This window comes from Saccostrea echinata, unplaced genomic scaffold (assembly GCF_033153115.1).
Source record: "Saccostrea echinata isolate AGI-Se365-2 ecotype Australia unplaced genomic scaffold, CSIRO_AGI_Sech_v1 ptg000042l, whole genome shotgun sequence".
Classification (NCBI taxonomy): domain Eukaryota; kingdom Metazoa; phylum Mollusca; class Bivalvia; order Ostreida; family Ostreidae; genus Saccostrea; species Saccostrea echinata.
In genome coordinates this window covers 4,747,501-4,765,705 of record NW_026889791.1, presented here as the reverse complement: position 1 = coordinate 4,765,705, position 18,205 = coordinate 4,747,501, and the positions used below count along the sequence as shown (strand labels likewise).

The 18,205-nt window shown below is 33.6% G+C and overlaps 1 protein-coding gene across 1 annotated transcript in view; it reads left to right on the top strand.

Annotated features, from left to right (window-relative positions):
* The first annotated feature begins 857 nt into the window (after window positions 1-857).
* Window positions 858-18,205, top strand: part of LOC133200987 (ankyrin repeat and MYND domain-containing protein 1-like) — a 64,874-nt gene continuing 47,526 nt past the window's right edge. The window contains exons 1-3 of the mRNA XM_061336794.1: window positions 858-1,090; window positions 6,269-6,363; window positions 18,004-18,150. Of these exons, the coding sequence (XP_061192778.1) occupies window positions 886-1,090; window positions 6,269-6,363; window positions 18,004-18,150 (447 nt within the window). The 5' untranslated portion in view covers window positions 858-885. The remainder of the gene's footprint in view (window positions 1,091-6,268; window positions 6,364-18,003; window positions 18,151-18,205) is intronic.

Here is an 18,205-nt window from a genome sequence, read left to right as displayed (position 1 = left end):
GAATATTCATGTAAGTTCAAATCATTAAACTCAAGTTATTTTTGAATAAAAATGGACATTTAAAACTGTAAACAATGCAACTGTGTCTAGGCCCCTTTAAAATTGATGATGCGGAGCTTTAATAAAGTATAAAATAATAGTTTTACTAGACATTCTATAATATTTTTTTCACTTTTTCTGATGAGTTTTCGGTGAGTTTCTTTTAATTACTTTGTACTTAACACTGTTAGAACAAAACAATTTTTAACCATTCTTTAACTGCACTCATAGACCTGAAGCATTGCTTTAGGTCTATGCTGCACTCCATGCAGTTCTCTACGCTCACTTCTCATGCTTCTGCTAGAGAGAGAGAGAGATAGAGAGAGAGAGAGCGAGAGTCGGTCCTAAAGAAAAATAACGTTTACAATACATACTAATAATTACCAAAAATTTTACAAAGTAGCCTAAAAGAGAGCGACTTGTCTAATATTCAAGTGCAGTCTTTGTCACCAAGCAACGTGTACACATACTAGGCGGAAAGTCGGTGCGATATCCAATATGGCTGCCAATGTTTACATGCTGACAGTGAGAGCAGTCCATGATTAACTTGAAGAACAGCTAGCAAGTGGGTTAATATCTATCCATTATCAAAGGTAGGAATTTTTCTATGCTATTTTTATTGTTTGAGTGAAACGTTAACTTACTTCAGAGTGCAATTAATGAATATTAGCGAACATGTGCGCACTATACGCAGAGATGGTTATATCCTCGACACCTTTTAAATATAAATATTAAAAAAAAAAAAAAGACTGATCAAGATAATATTTGTATGATCATGTGTTAAATATCTTTTCAGTTAACACTTTTCTGGTGTTTTTCACAGAGATTGTGGCAGAATAATACATCATGTCCACTTTGTCAGAACACCTGCCAAAGTTGAGCATTGCAGAGTTCGAGAAGTTCCCAGAACCAGTGGAGATCCAGTACAAGAGTGGTGCAAGTTACAGAGGAATGATCAGCAACCATTTACGTTGCGGTCGAGGTGTCTTTAAATGGCCAAATGGCGCTAGATACGAAGGCCATTACTCGGACAATGCAAGGAATGGAAAAGGTATATGTTAGTACGTTAAATTTTTAAAGTTACAAATATAAATAGCAATATACTGATGAAATTTGTGAGATCTCAGTGTATATGTTACAGGAAATGAGTTTGGGCATTCAAGTTTGATCGTAGATTTCATTAAAATATCTAAATCCTAGCCATTTTTGAAAATTGTGAAATCCCCAAATATAAAGCTATATATTCTCTGTAGTCTGGGGGCTTAGACACGGCACAGGCATGGATTCCGCTTCCTGAAACCGTTGATTGTAGTAATCCTGCTCCTATGTATGTAAAATGTGTACAGAAAGTCGTGCCAAAAAATGGTCAAGGCACGGGATATTCACTGTGTAGAAACGGTGAAACTAGGGTGAAGTGTGTTACCCTTAAGGAGTGTGACTAAAATGGGTAGTAAAACCCGGGCCGGGCCGGGAATTTTGAAACTGAAAACCAGGTTTTTGCTAATAACTGAAAAAATACTTAATTATTTGTCATGAAACTTACAGATTTAATTAAATACAACACAATATGCCTCCACTGAGAGTTTCAACTCCAAATATTACTTTTTTTCAATGATTGTCGACGATTGTCATTTTCCCGGTGACTAAAATGGGTAGTAAACCCGGTTTACATATTTTGGTGTTTTGTACTTATATTATTATTGAAATAATTGCAGTTTTTTGTATTGGAAAGATTGAAATGAACTTAAACTGCCAAAAAATTATAACCATTTTATAAATATATTCCGATTGTAGAAAATAAGTGGATTTTTTGAATACCCGGGACCGACCAAAACCGGACACGTTTACCCGCGACGAACCTTAAATTTCCGAGATAATGATGAGAGTAGTAAATATCCTGAACCAAGCCAGCTGCGTAGATTTTATTAAATTTACTGGTATTATCTTCATGATCTTAATTTAACATGTTCCAAGCTAGCTCTGCCGACAATATATACATGTAGTTTCAGGGAAATGATTACCCACAGTCTTTCTCTTGTCAAATCATTAAGATACATAATCCATTAGTATTTAAACAAAACGAATTGTTGGGATTTTTGTGTATATTTCATTTATATTCTCCATTTGTTGATTTTTCTCTCTTTTTTTTTGGGGGGGGGGGGTCTCTGCACCCGGTTATCTGATGGCAATTTTTCGGAATATTCCAGTTTGTCCCGGGCAAACGCGTCCAGTTTTGGACTGTCCCAGGTATAAAAAATTGGCGATTATTTTAATTATTGACATTAATTTTTGCAATCGTTGTAATATTTAAGTTCTAAAAGTTAATAAACATCGATAAAACACAAAGAAATCCCATTTTTTGAGTGTAATTAGCTTTAAATCACCAAAATGATTAAATCGGGCTTACTATCCATTTTAGTCACCGGGAAAATGACAATCGTTAATAGTAATTGAAAAACATAATATTTGGTGTTAAAACTCTCAGCGAAGACACTATTTGTTGTATTAAATTACATCTGTAAGTTTCGTGATGAAGAATTCGGCATTTTTTCAGTAATTAGCAAAAACCCGGTTTTAAGTTTCAAAATTCCCGGCCCAGCCCAGGTTTTACTACCCATTTTAGTCACACTCACCCTTAAGTCCAAGATGGTGATAGACAAAAAAGCTTCAAATTTTCTCGTACAAATATTGGTGATTTCTAGCTTAAAGTTTTACTTTATTTTGCACCAATTTGTTGGGCAGCTTTAGTTTTACATGCTCGCATGGAGGTTGTATTCAACTTTAGCATAAATAAAAAGAAAATGCACGTCAAAGTTTTGCTGCAGATTAGGGTAAAGTTTCTGAACTATTTGTTTGCGATTAGGGTAAAGTTTTTTCGAGACTAGGGTAGTTATTTATTCTACAACCTGATATTACACGATTTTGATTTTTTAACTGCTTTATACAATTAATGTAGTTGGAAAAGGCTTTCTCGAACGTGTTCAAGAAATGTTGCTTCCACAAAGAAATTATACCGGTTGCTTTTTTTTATAACCACAATTTTCATACAAAATATTACTCTTATTATGATCATTATATTTTCCATTTCATGTACATGTATTATTTTATTGTTAAATAAATATACATGTATAAATGATGTAATTAATTTATTTGATTTAAAGTATTGTTTCCTGTCTATGTTGCATCCTTTAATCCCCACTTTGGGCGAAATTATAGAAAATGACTCATCAACCTAAGTCTAATTTGCATTTGTTAGTACTCGACAGTACCAAGTTAAACCGGCATTGCGGGTAATTAAAATAAACTTTTATCAACTGAAATGCGAAATTAACAAACAGTATTCATGCTCAAAGTCCCAATTGTGAACTGAGCAAACAAGGACCACGGAAAACATCAGAGGTGAGATCAGGTGTCGTGGGGAGTAGGCATGATCATCTTTCGATTGGTCGACTCAGCCACGTATCCTTCGTTTAAATCGGATAAACGGAAATTGTGTTTACAATTCAGTAAGAAAATTATGAAATAACAATTTATATGAAAGACATCAGTCAACATTCAAGCTAACAACATAATATATATGTTAACAAAATCATTGCATTGACCACAGAATTTGCGAAATGTTGGCTTTTCAAGGAAATCGTTGATACCATTGTGTCATCAACTTATTTGTCAGCAGTCTGCCTCATTTTAGATATGATGATTGTTAGTACGAAAACATGCTCTTGATTATCAAATCCACTGACGAAATAAACCCTATATGCAGGAAAAAATATTAATATATTGCTACATAAATAAGGGAAGTTGATGAAAGAAGAGTTGGAGTCATCACATTTATCATAAACTTTTAAGCTGAGGTTTTAATTTACCATCGATGTCTTTCTTGAGTAAAACATCCAAATATGTACTGTGTCAGAATATGTGGTGTCTTTTATTGAGTTTAATGGGATATAACAAATCAATAATTGAATGTTTATTGACAAAATGTCATCAATATATATAATTGTTAAACGGAGATCACAGCAAGAGACTTCTTCTTCTTTTTTTACACTAGATCGCAAACATGGAATCAAGTGTCAGATTTTGTTTTAAGGTCTGACGACACATTCCTCGAATATGTGTTTTGTATCTCTTGACATTATATAAAAATTATTCATAATTGTCATTCTCTTGTGATTTCCGAGTTGTTTTAATATGTCTTTAAAATAAATACAGCAAAAATTGTGACATTGGCAATTAAAAAAATATCAAATAGAATATACAGGAAATGCCACCCTTTGGTATCTTGCAGAAATGCCTGGTAAGGTACCTCAATTTTTTGTGAGAAAAATTTGTTAAAGTAGTAATACTTCAATGGCACATTCTTGGGAACAATTATATATTTTTGAGGAACGTGTCGTCTGACCTTAAAGTATAATAATGTAAATTGTGAAGATATTAAACATTGATAAATCTCATAAATCCGTAAACAAAACGAAACATATAGATGTATTGACAAATGTGCAATGATGAGGACATAGCTCTATCAGTATCTATGAAATATACAAAATGATTTCGACAAAATATGATGTAATATAGTAGTCGAACTAAACACGTCCATTACAAAAGAGCACACTTTTTGTTCGGAAAGACTTTCTATGCGTTGATGAAAGATTGAACTTAAGTGTTCTGATTTTCTAAGAATAATTTATTGAATGCTTGAATACCAAATGGTTTTTACTAATCTGAATTCATAATATTTTAAGTACTTAAGTGCAATTTTTATGGAAAAAAAACTAACACAAATTTTCTGAGTCTAAGCCCAGATTAATCTGCATTTATCTTACTCTTGGACAAATGCTTTACCAAAGTTTTCTTAATAGGTACAGCAAAATTTATATTGGCCATTTTTCTCAATCTAGGATAAGGCGTAAAAGTGCTAGTAAAATAACACTTTCTGTATAAAGTGCAAATCTAAATACAAGAAAAAATTTTTCAATTACATAGTATTTGGTGCAAGTAATGAATTATGAATTTACTGGCAGAGTGTGTTTTGAATCTGCTGAAATAACATTTTAAAACCTTGAAACAAGCAAAATGACATTTTACACATGATTTACCCGAATCACTCAAATAGGTCACAAAATCTTTACCCTAGTCATAAATTTGCGTTACGCTAATCTTGGTCAAATTTTCTACCCGTAATTTGACTTTAACCAGCACAGATCATGCAAAATGTTTGCAATAGCTACGTTACCTTCTGTTTCAAATAATTTAAATAAAACCATCCATTACATAATGTAAGCCTGTATAATGCGTAAACTAAGTGCAAAATAATCGAAGTGTATTTGCATGTCGCCATCTTGGACTAGGGTAACGCACTTTACCGTAGTCAGTTTCTACACAGTGATATTGGCCAAAATATTTTAAATTAGATCACATGGTTTTACAAAACCCATACCAGAAAGCCATGCTAGCTTATATGGACTCACAGATTCTGAAAAACTGTGCCAGAAACCCATGACATTTTCCATATGGAGGCATAGATTTGGGAAATGTGTCAAAAAGGCTGTGTGACAAACTATATATATATAGAGACACAGCATTCTGTGCATTCATCCATATGTCAGGATCTTAGAGAATCTACACATCTTACTGTTGATGCCAAAATGGAGACTGAAACCACAATGCTTTACATTATTTATCAGCTGCAGAACTGTAGCGTTATGGTTTTATATTTTAGTTGCTACAGATCCCGTAATGCAAATATGGTGCAATTTACGGTGCAAGATTTTCTGTCCACGGTTTGGGAGAATTTCTCCACTTTCCAGCATTGGTCAACCAACTACCTTTTACTCTAATTCTAGGCATATTTTTTAACCAAACTGTATATTTTATCCACCTCCTAACCTTTTGTAGTTGTTTCTACAAACCAATTAACTCGCTTGTTTTGAATTTTTGTCAGATGGCAGAAAATTCAAAACATTCACACCTAAATGATGATATTTTATTTTTGTGCCATATTTCCACCCATTGTTATTTTCACACTCTTGGACATTGACATATTTAAAATTTGCTTGTCAGTAGAGGCATTTGTGTCACACAGACACCTCAAGTTTCACATTAAAGTACGTAGTCTGTGATGCTATAATTTGAACTACTAATAATGTTTAAACTGTCCACTCTCAATACACAAATGCTATGATGAGTGAATATGTTATGAAATAGTTCAATATTTAATTTTTCTGCACAGGATTACAAGTCTGGCAGGATGGAGGGCAGTATGAGGGAGAATTTGTGAATGACATGAGACATGGAGAGGGTGAAATAAGGTGGAGCAATGGAGAGGTCAGGCTTACTCATTCATTACACTCATAAACACTGAATATGATTCTCAAAATTAGACCTTCATTCATGTTTTAGCTCAACTGGCAGGCCCGTAGGAAGCAAATTCACTTTGGGGGGGGGGGGGGGGGGGGGGGCACAGCCATACATTTTAAGTTGACAGTTAAGGGGGCACTACCCAAAATTTCCTGACAAGCAAAGAAAAAAAAAAGGTCATCAACTTCCAAAAATTCAAGCAAAAAAAAAAAAGAAAAGAAAAAAAGGTCATCAGATGTTTTTATTGAGGGGGCACAATCATATAGTATCTATGTTTACTATAGTCATCTATATATCGGCAAAATTATTGGGGGGCATGCCCCCCCCCCCCCCCCCCCACCCGGTTCCTACGGCCATGACTGGTCAGAAAGTTTATGCAATAGTAAGATGTTACATATGTTTATCTGTCTGCCTGTTTGTCTGCATGAAAACAATTTTTCAAAATGCTAATCCTCCTACAGCTTTGGCCTGATTTCAATACACTTTCTAAACAAGTAGAATGCACTAAGATACATAGATACATATAATTCTGTAAATCAGATTTCAAATTAATCAACAGTGTTGCCATGGTTACTAAAAACAGAAATTCTTTTAAAAGGCTACTCCTCCTACAGGTTTAGTCAGAATCTCCATAAATACAGAGGGAAAAAACACATGCTTTTTTTTTAATTGGGGGAGGTCGGAGTGAATATGTTAGCAGGCTACCAGTAGATGTATATTATGTTGTCATTCACTAATTAGGCAGAAAAAATAATAGTCTTGTTTCCTGCTACCCGATCGACCCAATTTTTTTGCACCCATCCTTAAAGTGTTTTTTTTAGTTTTGGAAAAAAAAAATCGGGAATTTTCAGAATTTCATGTTCCAAAACTGAAAAAAATATATATATTCAAGTGGTATTTCATGAAATTCTATGTTTTAAATATGGACTTTCGTAAAATACCACTTGAGTTGTGCATCAAAAGACATGTAATTTAATTATAAAAGACAATATTGACCTATGAACATGTTTAATTTGATCTTGTATTACTTCAAATCCAAAAAATACTGTCAGAAAAAAGAAATTAAAAAAAATATTTAATAAAATAATTAACCTACCTACCTACCCAATTTTTTTTTCAGGCTGGTAGCAGGAAACAAGACTATTAATTTTTTTTGCCTTTTGAGTTGTACTTGTCATTTAATTATTTTGATTACCATATTTTCCTAAAATTCTAATCAGCATATAATTATCCTTTATTTCTAGTAAAAAGTTGTTCATATAACTAAGACTGCTAGTTGTCTGATCAAAACACAAAAGTCGTGGGTGTTTTTATTACTCTTGCGTAACTAATGTAACATTACCTCAGACTTATCACCTGAAGGAAAAATAGGGGTGACACATCTCAGTTTCTCCTCGGTGTAACAAATGTGGGGGTAGTACGGCACCAGATTTTTTATGTACTACAGTAAAACCTCATTATCTCGAACTCAGTGGGACTGAGAAAAAACTTAGAGATATCCAAGGATTCGAGATTTTCAGGTAAAATACTTAGAGAATAAGTAGTTGGGACTTCGAATACAATTTGACATATCAATGGTATTCAAGATATCTGTGTTCAAGATACTGAAATTCAACTGTAGTAGTAGTAGCAAGCAGAGAGCTAGGTCATTCAATGTTTATCATCAATGCTGTTTCAGGGCATTCATTATTTGAATATTGACTTTGATCTGGAAACAACTCTAATATTGGGTGATTTGAAATTTTTTTTTTATACCAATTCCAAGAATTCATCAAACCACAATCCTGTCAGAGGAGAGAAAAACATGAAAATTACAACATGTGGAATTTTTCCATATGCCAGCTAGCCCTTTCAAAATCTGCCAGTTTACCTAGTACTTTTACCCAGCTGAAATCATGATTGTGCGGTCAAAATATTTGATGGAGAAAAATTTGATAACATATTCAATTAAAACTGCTTCCACAAGATACCTCCAATTTTTGTAAAAGTATCACCTGTTTCTAATCTTTTTGAAAGCCCTGCCTATACAGTAGATTACAATTAGCTAGAATCTCTGGTCAGTGGCCAGTGATGTGTTGTAGCATTCAGCGTATTAATAAACAACACTACATGGCCACATAAACAATCCAGTGAACTGTTCATATTAACTTTACTATGTGCTCAAACATCAGCGCTCAGTCCCAGGAATATCATATTGCATTACCAGACTGAATATTCTGTAAATATGTTTGTATGCTTTAGTCTAGAATAAAATGCTAATTAATCTAGTACTCATTTATTGTGTTAAATAAGAACAACAGAAAAACCAGAAGAGCTTAAGCCATAGTAAGGTGTCCGTCTGTCTGTCTGCATGTAAATAATTTTTCAAAATGCTGCTCCTCCTATAGTTTCGGTATGATATCAATTTAACCGGGTGTTGCTGAAACGCAGAATGGAAAACTGAATGGAAAGCGGAACAGAAAATCTTGTATCAAGTTATTTAATTCACACATATAGAAATCAGACAGGAACCAGTATTTTTTATCAAACAGTCTACTATATCAAATTAAAAAAAATGAACATAACAATGAACACCCCCCCCCCCCCCAATAATTACATTTAGTATGTGCATGCGATGGTCAATGAAATATATACTAATTAGCTATAGACACACAGCCCAAGTATCTATCTGAATGAGCCGTCACAGTAGCTCAGTGGGTAGAGTGCTCACTCTGTGATCGGAAGGTTATGTGTTCAAATCACGGCTGCAACTGACCTCAATCGATAAAAAATAGGTAGCAACTGTTCTTTTGACAAGCGCTCAGCACTTTGAAGTCAAATTTGCGGATCCTTTGGATGAGACTTTAAAAACCAAGGCCCTGTGTCATGGTAGGTGTTGGCACGATAAAGAACCCTCACTGCTCAATGGCCCTTAGTGCCGAGTTAAGGTCTAAATTTGAAACCCTTCACCGGTATATGGTGACATCTCTATATGAGTAAAAAATTATCAAATGGGACCTAAAACAACATACAATCAATCAATCTCTCTGAATGCTCCTTTCATCACTCGTCCATACATAATTTTTAAAGCTTATTCATCAAAGACAAAACTGTCTTTTTTGATCATTTATTATATGAAACAGGCAGTGGTGTTTTAAAACAGGCAGAGAAAGAGAATAATTATGTACACATATGTGTTCGACAGTGATCACTGGCATTAAAGAAAGAATAAAGGAAACGCTTATTACAACTACAGGCATGTGCAGATCTAGAGAAGGGTTCAGACCCCATGAAAGCGGAGTTATTAAATGTACGGAGTAAAGTAAATAGAAACTAGAGAGTTCTAAGGAATGCATGTGTTGCATGCTTTGTAGATTCATTAAAGGTGTAAATTAGTTAGCTATTTATTTACTACTAGCATGATACTTCATGCAGAAAAAGCATCCACAGATAGTAGAAAATTGCGATAGAAACTGACAATCAAAGAAAATATGATTCCCAACCCTCAAATGAATAAATAAGTTGAAATTAAATTAATAATTAATTGTTTATCATTTTACAAGTATAAATATGTGTTTCAAAGCCTTTACTCCAATTGTCAGTCTACAAGATCCATTGTGGGATACCCATCCCAATGTATTTCATAGTATTTAAATATCTGTGTTAGTGTTGTTACGATAATCATCGACTATCAAAATATCATCACTGAAGGCAGCACATCAGCGACATTCGATAGAAAACTTTAAAATCGATAGTAGCTAAATTTTTTTGAAAACATTGTTTTTTATACAAACTGGTTTATCTTTTTACATTATCAGAGGATGTTGCTCGCAGGGATGTTTAATTACATGTAGCATTGCCTGATGCTGGGCTATCATTTTTAGGGGTCGGGCTAGTTGGAGGTAGCCCCTTAGGCTAGTAAAAATTGAATTTACGTGAAATACATGAAAAGCATAACAGGTATTTTCACTCATTTTTTGCTATTAAATTCAAAACCAATGAAAAATTTCCAATCAGCATGCTCCTATCATTTGTAAATCTCCATAATCTTATTTTAGTTTTACCTGACTTGTTTATTTACTTCCAGTTCCAAAAGCAATCCTTTATTTCTTAATCCGAATTTCCCCATTCCGCTGTTTATGGTAAATACATGTAGATAATAGATATCCTATGAAATTATTTACAATCATTCAATCAACTGAAGGATAATTGTTATGTGATTTGCAAAAAATATATTTCCAGTAAATTAAATTATTTAAATTTAAAAATAGGATTTAAATTCATTTTTAAATTCGTCATAATTATTAATTTATTTATGATTCAGAATTAAACTTTAATTTTAAAAAGAATGACCTCAAGACCTTGACTTTCTATACAATAAAGTAATAGGTTTCTTTCAATATTAGTTGTTCCTTCTTTTTCCCCCAACATTTGGGCTAGTATTTTTATGCCCCGCCATGAATATGGCCAGGGCATATAGTGTTTGTCATGTCCGTCTTCCGTCCTTCTGTCCTTCCATCACACTTTGCGTTTAGCTCTGTTCAAAGCTCAGTTTCAAAGAAACTATCCAAGATATTTTTATCAAACTTCATATGCTGATAGATATTGATGAGAGCTATGCAACTGCATCAACATTTTTTGACCTTGACCTTTCCTTTGACCTTGACCTCACTTTTCTTAAATTAGTGTTTAGCTCAGTTTTAAAGATATCATTCAAGATAGTGTAATCAAACTTCATGTGTTGATACATACTGATGTAAGCTATTCAACTGCATCAACATTTTTTGACCTTGACCTTTCTTTTGACCTTGACTTCACTTTTCTTAAATTAGTGTTTAGCTCAGTTTTAAAGATACCATTCAAGATAGTGTAATCAAACTTCAGATGTTGATACATACTGATGTAAGCTATTCAACTGCATCAACATTTTTTGACCTTGACCTTTCTTTTGACCTTGACCTCACTTTTCTTAAATTAGTGTTTAGCTCAGTTTTAATGAAACAATTCAAGATATTTTTAACAAACTTCATATGCTGATACATACTGATGAGAGCTATTCAACTGCATCAATATTTTTTACCTTGACCTTTCCTTAGACCTTGACCTCACTTTTCTTAAATAAGTTTTTAGCTCAGTTTTAAAGATACCGTTCAAAATAGTGTTATCAATCTTCAGATGTTGATACATACTGATGTAAGCTATTCAACTGCATCAATATTTTTTGACCTTGACCTTTCCTTTGACCTTGACCTCACTTTTCTTAAATTAGTGTTTAGCTCAGTTTTAAAGAAACCATTCATAATATTTTTATCAAACTTCATATGATAATACATACTGATGTAACCTTTTCAACTGCATCAACAATTTTTGACCTTGACCTTTCCTTTGACCTTGACCTCACTTTTCTTAAATTAGTGTCAAACTTCATATGCTGATACATACTGATGTAAGCTATTCAACTGCATCAATATTTTTTCACCTTGACCTTTCCTTTGACCTTGACCTCACTTTTCTCAATTTGTGTCAAAATGTTGCATTACTAATATATCCTCAGCGGGGCATTCATGTCCTATGGACATATTTTTAGTTTTTTTTTACATGGGGCTTGTGATTTTATTGTGCCACTATAACCCATGGGCTAGTGCTTGAAATTTTTAATTGCACACCCTTGTAATTTCTCTTGCAAATGGCAGATAAATTTTCCTACTAAGCATAAATTGAAGTTAGTCTCACAAATTTGTATTGAAATAGTTTTCATTTATGATAATTCAGAATATTTCATGGTTAACTCTATTTAATTTAACTTTTAAATTAAAGTTCAAACTATCGATGATGAAATCAATTGTATGCTACTGATTCAATTTGATAATCAATAGTAAAATTGGTCCGATTTTCAACACAAATCTGTGTGGATTCTGAATATCATACAGTTTCAAAGTACAGTATCATGAGCTCATAAACATATAAATGCTAATTACCAACACCCCGCCTCTCCGAATTCAAATAACATAAAGTTAATTAAATTAAACTGTCCACACTAGTGGATTGTAACACTTGTATTTTTATAATGTTATATGATAATCAGTGCACATGCTAAAAAGCACAGACTAACCTCTTAAATATCAAAAATATGCTGTGTATTGGTACTATGAACTATTTTGTAAAGTAGGTCAAAGGTCAAGGGTCACAAGGTCAGTAACCATGGCAATGCACAAAAGCCATAGTGCCAAGGAAAATATGTGCAAAATATCAAATCCCTATCTCTTACAGTTCTTAAAATACAAGGTGTGACAGATGGACAGACAGACGCCGGGTAAAGTGATATCCCTAAGTGTCGCTCTGCTTTGCAGATACAGGGGGGGGGGGGGGGGGGGGTTGAATGCAAAGATGTACGATATCATCATGTTCATAGTTATCCAAGCAGGTGCCTGTGCATCGAAATGTTGGTCTTTTATAAAGTAACTTCACTCATATTTTACCATAACAACATTTTATATGCACCATTTGTACGGCATTATATTATATATTTTCTGTACCCTATGCTTTGCCATTGTACAGGAATCTTCATATGCGAATAAACATGATTAAATCAACTCGTACTTGATAATCAAAGTTAAATATGAATAATTTATATAATGTATATCATTTTTGATATGATTTATATATTTTCAAGGGATTTAAACTGATATCATATTTTCCGCTTTTCCGCTCAGTTCTGTTTTTCGTTTCGCATTTTAGCAACACCCCAGTTTAACCTGCTTCACAAGTAGACTACATGAAGATCCATAAGTCTTTACATTGAATTTTGATATCAATGACTAAGGTTGCAATGGTCAGTAGAAATTGAAATTTTTGTGAAACTTTTTCAAAATTCTACTCCACCTAAAGTTTTGGTCTGATTTCAATAATACTGTCTAGTAAACAACTACATTTAGATACATAATTCCGTATTTAAAAAAAGGGAAATGATTATTTTAAATGATTGAATTTTCTGCATTTTTGCACAAAAGATTGAATTGAAAAATCAAGCTATGATTTATCCAAGTTTTAACATTTTAATTTACCAAAGCACCCCCCCCCCCCCCCCACACACACACACTTGATCACCATTTGATCAGTTGATTATTTCAAATGCCTTATTGTTTGTGAAAGGTTTATCAAACACTCAACTATAAACACAAAACATATCTACTTTATCAGTAGTTACATATTCTGATAATATAGCTCAAATGTGAGACAATTTAACCAAGAAGTAGATCTGTAGTGATTTCAAGCTTCTTCTTAATTCAAAATAAAAACTACACAGTGATTGGTGAGAGTAACATAAATATTGGTTTTTGCTACAAAATGTGATACTTCAAAAATGTTTATAAAAGTAGACAATTTTTATGTTAAAATTAATCAATACCTAGCTGCCTGATCAAACTAATTTAGTATAGATTTAAATTTAGTACATGTTTAATTACAATGTAGCTAGGAGCTGGAGGTACACTAACATAGTGATACATAAATATTTAATAGATCTTTTCAAAAATTAAGTAACAGTGATGAAATAAAAAATTTTCCTGTCCTAAATCTACTCATCAAAGATCAATATTTTGTTGATATATTTAGAAGTCAAGGAAAAATAATGCTTCAAATTTTTATGACCATTTACTGCTACAGGGGCTAATGACTTTACGTATACATTGCATTATATTTAAGTTACTTAAGGTTCAACATGCCAATTTGAATAATTAGGTGTTCACAAAAGACTTTATGATGATTCAACCGTTTCTTTTTATAAGTTTTTAGACATCTAAATTTTATAATGAAGTGCTATATTTCTTGAGCTCTGTCAAATGGATTTACCTAAAACAGGGAATGTACAGGGAAAATGTGTTGAGAATTGAAATCATAGTCCCTGAAATGCTGTACAACCTTTATCTTCACCAGCCAAGGGTTTTCAGTCAACTATGGGGAGTGGAGTGGACTGAAAACCCTTGGCTAGCAAAGACGTACCACCTCATGCCAGGGAAAATATGCCTTCTGAGAAGATTTATACGTCTGTCATTTTATTGACCTATTTTCTCTATTAATATTAAATATGTACTTTTAAAGACCTGGTATTGATGAAATTTGACCAAAAACATTTAGCATAACTCCATTTACAACCATTGAAAAGTAAACGGAATAGGAGAAAAATTTATGTTTAATTAATGGATATCATGCTTTAGGTGACAGAATGCATATAATTTGAAAAATGATACCCAAAGTATGCATGAAAAAAGTGTCCCAATAAATTGGTGGTTGTAACAATGACTGGATCTGTAGCTCTCTATAAGCATGTCTGCCTAAATTTTCTGTCCCAGTGAGCTACAGTTCTGCAGCTAAGATGTGATAAAGGGATGATAGAAGATGTATGGTAAAGGATACACTTATTAGAGATGCTTTATCCCTGTTTTTAGCTCTACTGGTCAGAGACCAGAATAGCTTATGCGATAGTAAGTGTCCGTCTGTCTGTCCATCTGTAAACAATTTTTCAAAACGCTACTCCTCCTACAGTTTTGGTCTGATTTAAATATTACTTGGCACTTTTGGTCTGATTTCAATATAACTTGGCACATAAGTAGACTACACTAAGATACATAATTCTGTGTATCAGTTTTTGATTTCAATGAACGGTGTTGCCATGGTTACTAAAAATAGAAATTTCCTTGAAAAACTTTCAAAATGCTACTTCTCCTACAGTTTTAATCTGATTTCAATGAAACTTGGCATATAAGTAGACTACACTAAGATACATAATTCTTTATATCGGTTTTTAATTTCGATGAACAGTGTTGCCGTGGTTACTAAAAATAGAAATTTCTCTGTAATACTTTCAAAATGCTACTCTTCCTACAGTTTTGGTCTTATTTCAGTTTAACTTAGCACACAAGTAGAGTACACTAAGATTTATAATTCTGTACATCGTTTTTTTTTTTTCACTTTCGATGAATGGTGTTGCCATGGTTACTAAAATTAGAGATTTCCTTGAGATACTTTCAAAATGCTACTCTTCCTACAGTTTTTATCTGATTTCAGTATAACTTGGCACACAAGTAGACTACACTAAAATTCTTTCAAAAGGCTATTCCTCCTACAGTTTTAGTCTGATTGCAATAAATCTTGCCACAAAAAGAGACTAAACCAAGGATCATTATTCTATTTATTGCTGTTGCAAAGTTTCAAGTCCAAGTGCTACTTTTATTTTCCTTCATTATAAGTACAAACCAGTAGCGCTACAGTCTGGTCAGAGACTTCTGGTTTATTTTGTAGTTAAAGTCAACAAGATTATCTTGTTTAAATTTGGTTGTGAATGTGAGAAAAAGTACTGTTTACAGAGACTATTCGAGTTTCAGATTTATTATTATAGTTTATTATACTTTCATGATAAATACTGAAATCTGATTGGTTTAGAAGTATAATTACCAATTTTTAATGTTACCCTCAGCATTAGCAACACACTAGGTAACGGGTAACATAACGATAATGTCACATGCATTTATTTTATGCATATACAGATTCTCAACACATCAGTTGTGCATTGAAATGAGCACAATGTTAATAATGATGTTATTAATAGCTTGGTCTAAGTAAGATTGATTGCAAAAACAACTGACAGAATAAAAATGTTTGTAACAAAATTATTGAGTACCAAACAAACTTCAGAGGTTGGTGAATCAATTTTAAAGCCTTTTTATTGGGAAAAAACAAACAGAGTGTTTAAAAGCCTTTTGAAATGAGATCTGATTCAGAACGACAATATCCGCCTTTTTAGCTCACCTGAGCTGAAAGCTCAAGTGAGCTTTTCTGATCACATTTTGTCTGTAGTCCGTCTGTCTGTCTGTCTGTCTGTCCGTCTGTAAACTTTTCACATTTTCAACTTCTTCTCCAGAACCACTGGGCCAATTTCAACCAAACTTGCCACAAAGCATCCTTGGGTGAAGGGGATTCAAGTTTGTTCAAATGAAAGGCCACGCCCTCTTCCAAGGGGAGATAATTAAGAATTGGTGAAAATTTGGTGTCATCTTTTAAAAATCTTCTTCTCAAGAACCATTGAGCCAGAAAAGTTTATACTTATGTGAAACCTTCATTACATAGTGTAGATTCAAGTTTGTTCAAATCATGACCCCCGGGGGTAGGTTGGGGCCACAATGGGGGATCAAAGTTATACATAGGAATATATAGGGAAAATCTTTAATAATCTTCTTCTCAAGAACAACAGAGCCACAATTAGTCATATTGATATGGAATCATCCTCAGGTAATGTAGATTTAAGTTTGTTCAAATCATGACCCCCGGGAGAAGGGTGGGGCCACAAGGGGGGATCAAAGTTTAACATAGGAATATATAGGGAAAATCTTTAAAAATCTTCTTCTCAAGAACAACAAAGCCACAATTAGTCGTATTGATATGGAATCATCCTCAGGTAGTGTAGATTCAAATTTGTTCAAATCATGACCCCTGGGGGTAGGGTGGGGCTACAATGAGGGATCAAAGTTTTGTATAGGAATATATAGAAAAAAAATCTTCTTCTCAAGAACAACAGAGCCACAATTAGTCATATTGATATGGAATCATCCTCAGGTAGTGTAGATTCAAGTTTGTTCAAATCATGACCCCCGGGGGTAGGGTGGGGCCACAATGGGGGATCAAAGTTTTACATAGAAATATATAGGGAAAATCTTTAAAAATCTTCTTCTCAAGAACAACAAAGCCACAATTAGTCATATTGATATGGAATCATCTTCAAGTAGTGTAGCTTCAAATTTGTTCAAATCATGACCGCCGGGAGAAGGGTGGGGCCACAATGGGGGATCAAAGTTTAACATAGGAATATATAGGGAAAATCTTTAAAAATCTTCTTCTCAAGAACAACAAAGCCACAATTAGTCATATTGATATGGAATCTTCCCCAAATATTGTAGATTCAAGCTAGTTTAAGGCATCCTCCAGTGGTAGGGTGGGGCCATAATGGGGGATCAAAGTTTTATAATAGAACATATACAGGAAATATCTTTAAAAATCTTCTCAATCTCAAGAACAACAAAGCCATGATCAGTCATATTGATATGGAAGCATCCTCAGGTAGTGTACAATCAAGTTTGTTCAAATCATGACCCCCCCCCCCCCCCCAGGGTAGGGTGTTAGACATATTTAAAATTCTGTTTTAAAGAACAGCAAAATCATGATTAGTTATATGAAGATAGAAGCATCCTCAGAAGGTTTATTTTCAATTTCATTCAAAACATGGCACCTTGGGGTAGGGTATGCCTAGAACAGGCGATCAAAGCTTTATATATGAATATATAGGAGAAATATAGGAGAAGAAATCTGCTGACGAAGAACAGCAGGGCCATATTGACTCAGGTGAGCGTTGTGGCCCATGGGCCTCTTGTTTTTAATTTGAATCAGACATTCAGTATGATAAAATAAACAGTGCATCTTTTGGAGGGTAACAGTTGAAATTGATACCCCTACCCCACTGACTCGTTGGTTGACAATAGTTTTCTCTTGAGGTGTCAATTTCAACAGTTACCCTTGAAAACATGCACTATTTATGTATTCTAACATTTTTAAGTGAATAAAAAAATTGTTACACAGACATATAAGGGAACCTTCTACAAAGATCGCCGTCATGGTAAAGGGGAATACACATGGCCAGATGGCTCTAAGTTCATGGGAACATTTTTTATGGACAGGAAGGAAGGTTATGGAATCTTTACATTCTCCAATGGTAGTAAATTTGAGGTAGGTAAAACTATATTATGTCAATAAGTTTTCTCTTATTATTCCTCCTGCAAAC